Raw genomic sequence first — 11,693 nt, forward strand, 5'->3', positions numbered from 1 at the left:
TTTTTCTATCAAGTGGGAGAGACGACGACACATGATCATTGTTGCTGCGACCCCGGCGATCAGGAGGAGGAGGAGGAGAAGGGATTCTGCGTCCTGCGCTTTGGCGACCCGCTCCTCATGCGTCTGAGACGAGCCGCTGATGTCTTCTTCATTTGACTCCTTTCAGTTGGATCAGATGGTGGATCTCTCTCGGATTTCAAACGTGGAAACGTAGCATCCAATTAATCAGCGGCGGTGTGGTGTCCCCGGGGGGAGAGCAGCAGTAGCACTTTGTCCATTCTCTCTCTCTCTATCTCTCTCTCTCCAGCGCGTTATACCTTTTGGACCGTGCCGTGTGGAGGACAGACGCGTGGTTCCTCGGTGCGCCCGTCTTGTGTACCCGGGCAGGAGAGACCCTCCAGGGCATGAGAGACACTCGTAGAGGGCGGCGGTGGGTTCAGCTTCTCCTCGCCTTTTTGTTGGACAGTATACTGTCAACAAATTCGAACTAGAAGAAGGGAAATCTCGGGTCTCGTTAGAAGAATAGAGTCTTATATGTATTGGATCCATGGTTGCAAAACGACCGATAACAATTGAATAACGGCTTCAGCTTGGAACATTAAATGAGTCGTGTTTTCTCCTTGGATATTGAAACTCATAGACAATTAGTTGCAGGTCTATGGGCCAGATTTAAGGTAAGTAAATGGAATGAATGCGCTCGATCGGTGTTGACTATATGAAACATGCGTTGATTGATTGATTGATTGATTGGAAACTTTATTAACAGATTGCAGAATGGGTACAATACAGTACGGCTCAATACATACAATTGTTAAGGGGTTGCAGACCAGAGAAAGACTTTCGTCTTGTTTACATCAGGGTCCCCCATTTTCAATTCGTCATATTCATATTCATATATTCATATTCAGTTCATACACGTATACCTATAACTTAACCAAGATACACCATTATTCATTCATTGAATATGATATACTTTTCATTAATTTGGTATATATAGGCTATTGATTATGACCAATGCAAAGTACGTAAACAAAAAAAAGTCGTGCATAATTATGTTTTAGGCCAGTATAGTTATGCATGCAGAGTATATAGTCTCGTTGGTGCAGAGTCAACATCCCATCATGAAAAGTCCCATAAGCTGTGGGGATCACCATCTGGCGGGCTAGCACCAATATTTAGGCTATCGGTGCCAATGCGCCTCGGTGAGTCTGTCTACGAGGCGCAACCTCCGTCCAACACCACGGAATTACGGTGATCATAAAGATTTTAATGATATATTACTCCCAAATATTTTAGATATTTGCACTGTGTGCACTCACTGTTGGCAACAACCCCTTTAATTAATCAATCAATCACCCATTATCGGCGCTTTCCTTATATTATCCACTCCGTTATGTCTGTCAGTTCAGCATAATTAAAGGATTTAGGGAACCTTTGTGTTCTTTTAATTGTAACGCATTGATTCATAATCCAGACAGGCCTGCTCTCAGATCCACTAACAAGTAACAACAACAACAACCAAACAAAGTGGCTGAAGGAGCCAAACCACTGACATGATGACAGATGACAGTTATTATTGCCAAATGTTCCTAAATTAGTCTGTCTCTCTCTACTGCACTGGAAGCAGAGCAGTTCTATTTGTTGACATTATTCTCCAGAACAGTTCAATGGCAATTTTTTTTGGTTTAAAACAGTCTTCACTCATTCAACTATTTTATCTTTTATCTTTAATTGTTTATTCTACTCTCTCTTGCGCTGTTTTGATGACTAATTGCAGTCATTCCCTTTGTAAAACAACTGAAACAATCTCGTTCTGTCTCCTCTTCCCAGCTTCCTTCATAGGAACTGAGTCTAAAATGAAGTTATGGGACGTTTTGGCCACGTGTTTGTTGCTCCTGAGCTCCGTCTCCACAAGGCCCCTCTACCAGCACCTTCAGCCAGCCAAGAGAACCTATTTCCCCACCAGCTACAGTGATTCCTTCTCCCTCTCCGTGGAGGAACCAGAGCCTTCGGAGCTCCTGCCTGAAGAGCATCACAGCCCGCAGCGCGTCTCCATGGAGGATCAATGTAAGCCGCACTATAGACATTATTACCACACAATGTTTTTGTAAATCTTTTGTGATAAGACGTTCAAATGAACGGTGGTGGTGAACTACTTGAGGTGCACACTGTAGTATAGTTCCCGCGTGGCTTATATAGTTGCACCATGCAATGGAAAATCGAAGAAAACACCAAAGTAACAGTTATATAGGACCTTCCAGTTTGTAAACAAAAATGTAGCTGGCAATTGTAACCGAAACAGCAGAAGGGATAAATGACGAGGAGAACACAGTATGTCTGTTTATCTCATGGTCAGGTTATTGTCATGGGCTCACTTCTGAGTGTAATGTGTTTTCAAGAGACGGGAGTGAGGTCACGGGACACCTTTTTTAGGAAAAGGGGGGGGGGGGGGTACACTGTGTTTCCTGTGTAGCCTTCAGATTTTAGTGCTGTTGATGGATGGTTAATGAAGAAACAGGTTGAGAGACAGACAGGTTGTCTTGACGACGCCAAGCGTCCAAAACAGTGTTTTTTTTTTTTATCACTGCTGTGGTTGAGTAACATCACCATGCCGGCGTCAAAACAAGCATTGACCATATTCCACACACCGGGCGGGCGGCCATTTTGCTCTCATGCCGTGCTCAGCTTGGGGTTTCTTTCCACCCTGTTCCAAGAAATAAATCCCAACCTGAGCATGACATAAGAGGGGGGGGGGGGGGGCTGCCGTCTGGAATATGGTCAATGGTAGGAGCAGAAGCAAAACATATAGTGAGGACACCATCATGTCTCCAACATAGCGTCCACATTCCTCCTGCTGCTTTGTTTATGTTCACCCTCGCCTGGCTTCTTCTGCCATTCCCTGTCTGCCGCAACGGAGAAATCACATGGCTCTTCTTTAACCCTTTCACTGCCACACTACAGACGGTTAACCTTTCACTACCACACTACAGACGGTTAACCTTTCACTACCACACTACAGAAGGTTAACCTTTCACTACCACACTACAGAAGGTTAACCCTTTCACTACCACACTACAGAAGGTTAACCTTTCACTACCACACTACAGAAGGTTAACCTTTCACTACCACACTACAGACGGTTAACCTTTCACTACCACACTACAGACGGTTAACCTTTCACTACCACACTACAGACGGTTAACCTTTCACTACCACACTACAGAAGGTTAACCTTTCACTACCACACTACAGAAGGTTAACCTTTCACTACCACACTACAGAATGTTAACCTTTCACTACCACACTACAGAAGGTTAACCTTTCACTACCACACTACAGAAGGTTAACCCTTTCACTACCACACTACAGACGGTTAACCTTTCACTACCACACTACAGAAGGTGAACCCTTTCACTACCACACTACAGACGGTTAACCTTTCACTACCACACTACAGAATGTTAACCTTTCACTACCACACTACAGAAGGTTAACCTTTCACTACCACACTACAGAAGGTTAACCTTTCACTACCACACTACAGAAGGTTAACCTTTCACTACCACACTACAGAAGGTGAACCCTTTCACTACCACACTACAGACGGTGAACCCTTTCACTACCACACTACAGACGGTTAAGCCTTTCACTACCACACTAGTTAACCGTCTGTAGTGTGGTAGTGAAAGAGTTAACCTTCTGTAGTGTGATGGTGAAAGGGTTAACCTTTTGTAGTGTGATAGTGAAAGGGTTAACCTACTGTAGTGTGGTAGTGAAAGGTTAACCTTCTGTAGTGTGGTAGTGAAAGGTTAACCGTCTGTAGTGTGATAGTGAAAGGTTAACCGTCTGTAGTGTGGTAGTGAAAGGTTAACCATCTGTAGTGTGGTAGTGAAAGGTTAACCTTCTGTAGTGTGGTAGTGAAAGGTTAACCGTCTGTAGTGTGATAGTGAAAGGTTAACCGTCTGTAGTGTGGTAGTGAAAGGTTAACCATCTGTAGTGTGGTAGTGAAAGGTTAACCTTCTATAGTGTGGTAGTGAAAGGGTTAACCTTCTACAGTGTGGTAGTGAAAGGGTTAACCAGGCTAGAGAAGGCAATCTGAGCCAGGTGACGAGAACCTGCCAGGGGATGGGGGGATGGGGGGCTTGGATGACACTGGAGAGTTAGAATCACAGAGTGTGACTTCTTATTCTCCTGCGTTTATATTAGTTTCAGCAGTGGCAGTAGGATATAGGAATTCCTCTCGTTTAGACGAGTGTCACACGGTGTCGTCTCCGCGCCGTCTAGTAAACCGTGTCGCGGGCCGAGACGAACTAGACGAGGAAAACGGGAACATTTCTTAAGAGAAACGTTTCCCCCCCCCCTCTCGCTTCATCGCATCCCGTCGGTCGGTGACCTCTCCGGTCTGCCCTGTTACCCTGAGACTGGCGACCGTAACGAGGTGCAAACGACACCCTGCGTCTCTCCACCGGGAGGTTCCACCGTGTTGTTTTCTTTCGTGCGTAACGTCAGCGGTGAGACGCGGAGCCCCTCCCAAGTTCTAAACCAGCCGGTTCTCAAACTACGGGGCGCGACCCAAAGTGGGGTCGCGGGTAGGTGACAGTGGGGTCTGGCATTTGCAAGTAAATATTTTTTTTAATTCTGTCCTGGCAACATATTTTGGCTAAATATGCCTCGTTTTTATAAATGTGTATTGATAACATAGTGCTGTAATTACATTTTCTAATACATGGGCATGATCAAGTTCAACAACGTGTGCTTTTATTTTGATATTCCTTAATTCCACGTTGAAATTACGCAATACATTAAGTGTGGGGTCGCCAAAAAAAATCCTAAATAAAATGGGGTCGTGGTATGAAAAACTTTGAGAACCCCTGTAATCTAAACCACCAGGAGGCGAGAGTCTCCGCAGACGACAGCGGCAGAACAATGACTCCAGTGCCGTCAGGAGGAGACCTATATATACGTGCCAGAAAACGGCCTCGTTGAAGCGAAGACGAGGATATTAAATTGCCCATAATGATTTACCCTTATTGGATCCCTTATCGCCGATGGTGTAGTGTGTGAAACGGCGGTCTGGTATTGATCCACCGCGGTGTCGTGTGTCACGAAGCGCTCTAGCGCGAAGGACCCGTGTTTAGCCGCGGACCGCTTGTCCCGTCAGGTCAGCGGGTGTATACAATAGGTAGGCATCCCTGCCCATCAGCTGACACGCAATGAGGTGTCTAAATCAAAGGTGCGGGGGAGGGGAGGGGGGGGGGGGGATCTAAACATATTGTCCCCCAGGGCTCACCTTATATGCTAGCCGTGATCCAATCAGCCGTGGAGCTGAAGGGGGGGGGGGGGGGGGGGGATCAGATGGCCGGTTGGCCCCCCCGACGGGGGAAGATAGGTAAGATCAGGGGGAGATAGGTGACACTGCCAGAGAGAGAGAGAGAGAAACACCCTGTGTTACCGACACCCGCACCTGACACACATCACGCAGCCTGCACGCCTGGCTTCCTGACACACACACACGCACACACGCACACCCACACCTACACACACACACTAATATAATATGAATACACAAATATGCACGCGACACTGCTGTTGGTGAATAGGACGTTGTTGTACTAATTGAGTCGTTTCACAATAATGTTCTCCTGGGACCGCATTGTTGCCTGTAGGTCTGTAGGAAATACACACACGGATCAGGATGGACTCTATAGCAGGACCTATACTGTACGTGCACTGCACCATATTCCACTTTGGTTCCTCTCGGCAGAGGGATCAGGAGGGACTCCATAGGGAGGTGTAGTGGTTACGTCATCGCTGTTTCCGGCCGGTCCACCTCGCAAAATTGCAACGTATTTCCCCATTGCCCATTTCTAAATCATCTCGTTTAAAACAAATAAAGCATGAACATTTGCATGGTGTACCTTTCTGTGTGCGCGTAATCATCCACAATCTATAGCTCAACATGAAGATATTTGCAATTAATTGAAAAAAATAAATCGCAGAATTTGATCTCAACCAAAAATGCTTAAACAATAATGTTAGTGATAGAAGGGAACACATTTTGTGCAAAAATGGAAAGCTTTTCAATGTTCATGAGGCAGAATTGTTACAATAGCCGATAATCCATTTTCCCAATGATAAATCCCTATACGGGTGGACCTCGCAGGCGGTCCAAAGTGACGTCAGACTACACCTCCCTATAGCAGAACCCACGTGCACTGTACAGTATTCCACAGAACCCACGTGCACTGTACAGTATTCCACTTTGGAGTGAAACTGTGGAACAGTCTGAATGTTGTGCTAAAGCAATGTCCAAACATGAGACAATTCAAACTGAATGATAAGGAAATGATGTTCACGAGGTACAGGGATGAGGAAGGGATTTGACATTCACGGGTGTTTACATTTAAATTTGATTTCTTTCATGTTTTACATATATCATTTTTTGTAAGAGCAGCTCTGAAGGCTCATGGCGTGCCATGGGACGCTCCACTAGTGCATCACCACTTTCACAAATTCTTTTATGACAAAGAGACATCGAGAGGCTTCGTTTCTGACTTCTATCGCCATTTACTCATGACCTCGTATAAAGAGCTCCCCCTGGATACGATTTGGAGAAAGGATGTCCCGGAGTTGGATGTAGATTTTGATTGGGATGCAGTCTGGGAAAATGTTCGGTTATCCTCACACAACCCAGATCACCAACAGATTCATCTACATTTTATTCACAGGACTTATTTAACCCCTAGACCAGGGGTGTCAAACTCATTTTCACAGAGGGCCACATCAGCATTATGGTTGCCCTCAAAGGGCCAAAGACTGTATAAATGTTAATAAAATGTAAAATAAATGTAGCTACTCATTTACATATTGTTAAACATGTTGTTTCTGTATTTATTACTTATTCAAGTTATACATATTGCATATGCATTTGCATAGATGTAAAAATATATGTTAGCTTATGTTATTTTAACAAATTATTTTAGTTTATCAGAACCCCATATTACTCCATCAATCAATGATAAAACCATTCAAGTAAATAACAAAGAAGAATATCATCAAATACAAGCTATGACATTAAGTTTGTTCAAAACCTTTTTGTCACAGTCAAGAGGGGCAGAACTAACAACTGTGAGCTGCAAAGAACGCGTGGGACAGATGTAGCAGATGTTACAAAAACAAATGGCTGCACACAACCTTGCAGAGGCCATACATCCAACTAATGGAAGATAGTTTAATTAACTTTAATTAACAGATTGCAGAATGGGTACAGTACAGTACAGCTCAATACACACAATTGTTAAGGGGATGCAGACCAGAGAAAGACTTTCGACTTGTTTACATCAGGGTCCCCCATTTTCAATTCGTAATGAAATTGCTATTATGTGTCTGCATGAACACACAACTGTAACTGTACTCAAAAATAACAAAATAAGGGTTGTCTCAGTTCACAACTATATTGGTCAAGTTTTGGGTGGGACTTGTTTGCGTCCCTACAGCTTCTTATTCAATTGAGCGAGATGCTCGGTTATGTCACACAGCCAGCTTGCATCTGACAGTTCAGACAATATTTCTTCAACCCTTTGTTACCTATTCCGCCTGGATCTTTTTTGTATTTTGGGCTGTAAAATTGTCAAAGAATGTCTGAGGAGTAAGTGCTTTTGGCTTTTTTCCTTTGTTACTTCATCAATACCTCAGATGTTCAACACACATGTATGTGTAAGAATGTGTAATAACTAAGGCTGTCAAAGCTTTATTAACGCATTAACCCACAATTATTTTAACGCCGCTATTTTTTAACCCAAGATTAATGTTTTTTTACCAGAGTTCTTGGGGGGCCACATCAAATGACGTGGCGGGCCGCATTTGGCCCGCGGGCCATGAGTTTGTCACCTATGCCCTAGACGATTGAATTCAATGGGTCTCAGACCTGACTCTCTATGTACCTTGTGTCCAAATTGCGCCACAGGTACATTTATGCATATGTACTGGGAATGCCCTCTTGTTGTGATTTTTTGGGAAAATGTTACATATCAGCTCTCAGACATTTTCTCTCTAACCATACCTGTATCTCCTTCTGTATTATTATTGAATGATCTCTCTAAATTACCGACCTCTATACAGGTGAAAAAACTCATTTTGGCCGACCTCACAGCCGCAAAAAAATGTATTGCCTCACGCTGGTTTCACCCAAACAGATTCTGTCCAAAGGTATGGTTTCTCACCTACCTTGACGTGATCTATTTGGAGATATCCACGGCACGTGTTATAGGGGTTAGGGAATCTGATATCGCAATTTGGTTTGCTGCAGTGGCAAAGTTGAGGGAACGCATATAAGTTTGGAAATTTTTGTTTTGATTCTTGTTTTTTGCTGAGTGATGTATTGTGAGTGTGACTCATGTTGAGGTCCTGGGGTGAGTGGGGGGAGGGGAGGGGAAGAGAACGAGCGAGTGTCCATGTAGGATGATCACTGTACAGTTTGTATCAGTTGTTGTCTTGTCATGTGGTGTTGAGTTATTGTCTTGGGAAGTCTTTTTATGTATTGTTGTTGTTGTATTGTGATATGTTTTGTTTCATGTTGGAAAAAATAAAAATAAAATAAAAATATTTGATAAAAAAAAATCAGTTTTTGTTTTGCATATATATATATATATTTTGTAAGGTTTTAAATTAGTACACTACACTCATTTGAGTAGTGGAAAAGGGGTAGGATTAAATAAGTGTATACTTCTTCCTACTCCTTTTCGAACATGTAAATTTAGTTATGTTTTGCTTTGCCCCCCCCCCCCTCTCTCTCTCTCTCTCTCATGACCTGGGCGCGCCCGCCCCCCCATTGGGACAATGTGCAATTCATTTAAAATTTGTATACTGTAATTTGATTTGATTTGACTTAACACTGCAATAGTGCAATTTATTTATTAAATTCATTATAACTTTGTACCTCAGCGCTGACCTTCATTGTTTGTTTGTTGTATTGGTTGTCCTTTTTTATTACTCTCTAGTCTGTTAACTGCCTGAGCTGTTACTGGATACCTGAATTTCCCCAAGGGGATTAATAAAGTATCTATATCTATCTATCTATCTATCTATCTATCTATCTATCTATCTATCTATCTATCTATCTATCTATCTATCTATCTATCTATCTATCTATCTATCTATCTATCTATCTATCTATCTATCTATCTATCTATCTATCTATCTATCTATCTATCTTTTGTTTATTATTATAATTTTTTTTCATTAAATATCTTGAGATCAATGATTTGTTTTGATTATTTACATGTTCGAAATAAAGATTTCAAATCAAATAAAGAAATCCTCTCGGCAGAGGGCAGAGTGTGTGTTGAGTTTGGAGGGGGGGGGGTAAAAACCTGCTCTAACTTGATGTCACACATAATGCGTACGATTTCCTCCTGGTCGTCCCTCGCAAGCCTCTCAATTTAGCCTTTTAAAATGGAAAGAAAGGGCAGTTCGTTCCAACAGAAATATATCAGAGATTACTGTGACTAAACAAACCTCAGGGGTCGGACCCGACCGCGAGGAGTGACTCCTTCGCATTTCGCCCTAATAATTTATGATTGCGGTGAATTGCCAGTGATTACAGTTGTGATGATTGCCACGCTGATTACATTCCATCGAGTTGTATCGTAAGCTGTCCATTACTTCACTACAGCGTGTAATAGGCGCCCATTATGATAACGATTCACGGCTTTATCAGTAATCCACTCGGCTTCTCCTCTCTATCTTCCAGATGACATCACGGGCCCCTATCCGGAGCAGTTCGACGACGTAATGGACTTTATCGAAGCCACCATCGGCCGACTCCGGAGGTCGTCTGAGCAGGACGGGGGCGCCGGGGGCTCCAGGGGTCGCAGGGAGCAGGCGAGACAGAGGGGAGCAGCGAATACAGAGCGAGGAGGTGGAGGAGGAGGAGGAGGAGGAGAGAGAGGAGGACGCAGAGACAAGAGGAAGGGTCGGGGGCGGGGAGGGGGAAGCCGGGGGAGTAAAGGAGGCCGGGGCGAGAGGGGGCGGGAGAGGACCACGGTGCAGCAGACCCGGGGCTGCCTGCTGAAGGAGGTGCACCTCAACGTGACGGACCTGGGGCTGGGCTACCAGACCAAAGAGGAGCTGATCTTCCGCTACTGCAGTGGGCCCTGTGCCGAGGCGGAGACCAACTACGACAAGATCCTCAACAACCTCACCCACAACAAGAAGCTGGACAAGGACACGCCCTCCCGCACCTGCTGCCGACCAATCAGCTTCGACGACGACCTGTCCTTCCTGGACGACAACGTCGTGTACCACACTCTGAAGAAGCATTCCGCCAGGAAGTGTGGCTGTGTCTGAGGGAAAGTCGCACGGTCGACAGACAGACAGACAGACAGACAGACGGGCGGACGGACCTTTGGACGGAGACGTGACGTAAGGCCACGCGGAGGAGACCGGAGCCGGACCCCCCCCCCCCCCCCCCCCACAAAGGCAGGGGACACTGTTGGATATATACGGGGCACGTGAAGATGGACACCTATTAGAGCGCTATTGGATGATGTGTGAGACCGACCGCATTGTCTCTGGACATCCTCTATACGTCTCGGTTTTCACACCGACACAGAACCCAGTACCTGACACCACTGACATGCGGTGTACTGATTGGGTTCGCGGAGGCCTCCACAGGATGACCTGGAAAAAAATAAACACAAAGGCCCCATCAAAAACAATCCACTTGCCTAACAGTCTCTACTGCAAAACAGCCCCAGAACCTCAGACCAATACCGGATAGTTTTTAACCAGACCCCCCCCCCCCCCCCCCCTCCGTTTGCAGATAAAAAAAAATTACAACAGTACTGTTACACTCGCAGAACCTTGTGTTTACACTCGCAGAACCTCGTGTTTACACTCGCGGAACCTTGTGTTCTTGACGACTTGAAGACTCCAGTGGAACTCCGGGGCGCTGAGTGAAGTTGGCCTATTTTCAGAATCGCCTGGGAGCGGCGTCCTTCCTTTTCCCAGGAACATCAGTTTCCCCACAGCAGTTGGCTCCTGGCGGCCATGCGAGTCGCAGGGAGGAGGCCCGCTCACCTCACTGACTGCAGGGAGCACTTCCAGCTGCAGGCCCCCGGTGGCACCTCGCTGCAATAGACTGGATTTTACCGTTTCCATGGGAGATTATTGGAGGGGATGAGAAGTAACCGCAAAGACTTTATTATTCACTGCAACGCATCTATGTAAAAAAAAAATATCCAAACATTTAAATTTCTATACAGTATATAAATATATGAGATGTATTTATTAAGATTGAATTAACTTATTGTTATTTATTTGCAATCCAGTTTTTATGAAAGAAATGTTTTTTTTTCTTTTCTTATTTATTTTTTCAACAAACAAAAAAGAGGGGAAAAAAAGCTTTGTTTGTCCCCGGATTGGTGCCAAAAAAAAGGGGGGGGGGGGGGCATGTATTTCGGGAGGAAAATCCAAACAACGGGAAAGAAGGGGTCCAGCCAAAACTCATCCCAGGGGCATCGTTTTGTCACTTCAAAATCCACACCCACGACTGATTCCATCACCTCATAGATCTATGAGTTAAAGGAGGGAGAAAGAATGAAGGGAAGAGAGAGAGAGAGAGGGAGGAGTGGACCAATATATAACATTTTCAACTAATCTTATCTCTTGCTTTAGACCATTGTGAGGGATGC

At 44.7% G+C, this 11,693-nt stretch overlaps 1 protein-coding gene across 1 annotated transcript; it reads left to right on the top strand.

Annotated features, from left to right (window-relative positions):
- Positions 1 to 479: 479 nt before the first annotated feature.
- On the top strand, positions 480 to 10,444 carry gdnfa (glial cell derived neurotrophic factor a). Its single transcript, XM_084324338.1, has 3 exons — positions 480 to 674; positions 1,831 to 2,067; positions 9,752 to 10,444. Exons 2-3 carry the CDS (start codon positions 1,857 to 1,859, stop codon positions 10,345 to 10,347), a joined length of 807 nt encoding a protein of 268 aa, XP_084180464.1. The 5' UTR covers positions 480 to 674; positions 1,831 to 1,856; the 3' UTR covers positions 10,348 to 10,444.
- The last annotated feature ends 1,249 nt before the right edge of the window (positions 10,445 to 11,693 follow it).

This window comes from Notolepis coatsorum (genome assembly GCF_963971535.1).
Source record: "Notolepis coatsorum genome assembly, chromosome: 11".
NCBI classification, from domain to species: Eukaryota; Metazoa; Chordata; class Actinopteri; order Aulopiformes; family Paralepididae; genus Notolepis; species Notolepis coatsorum.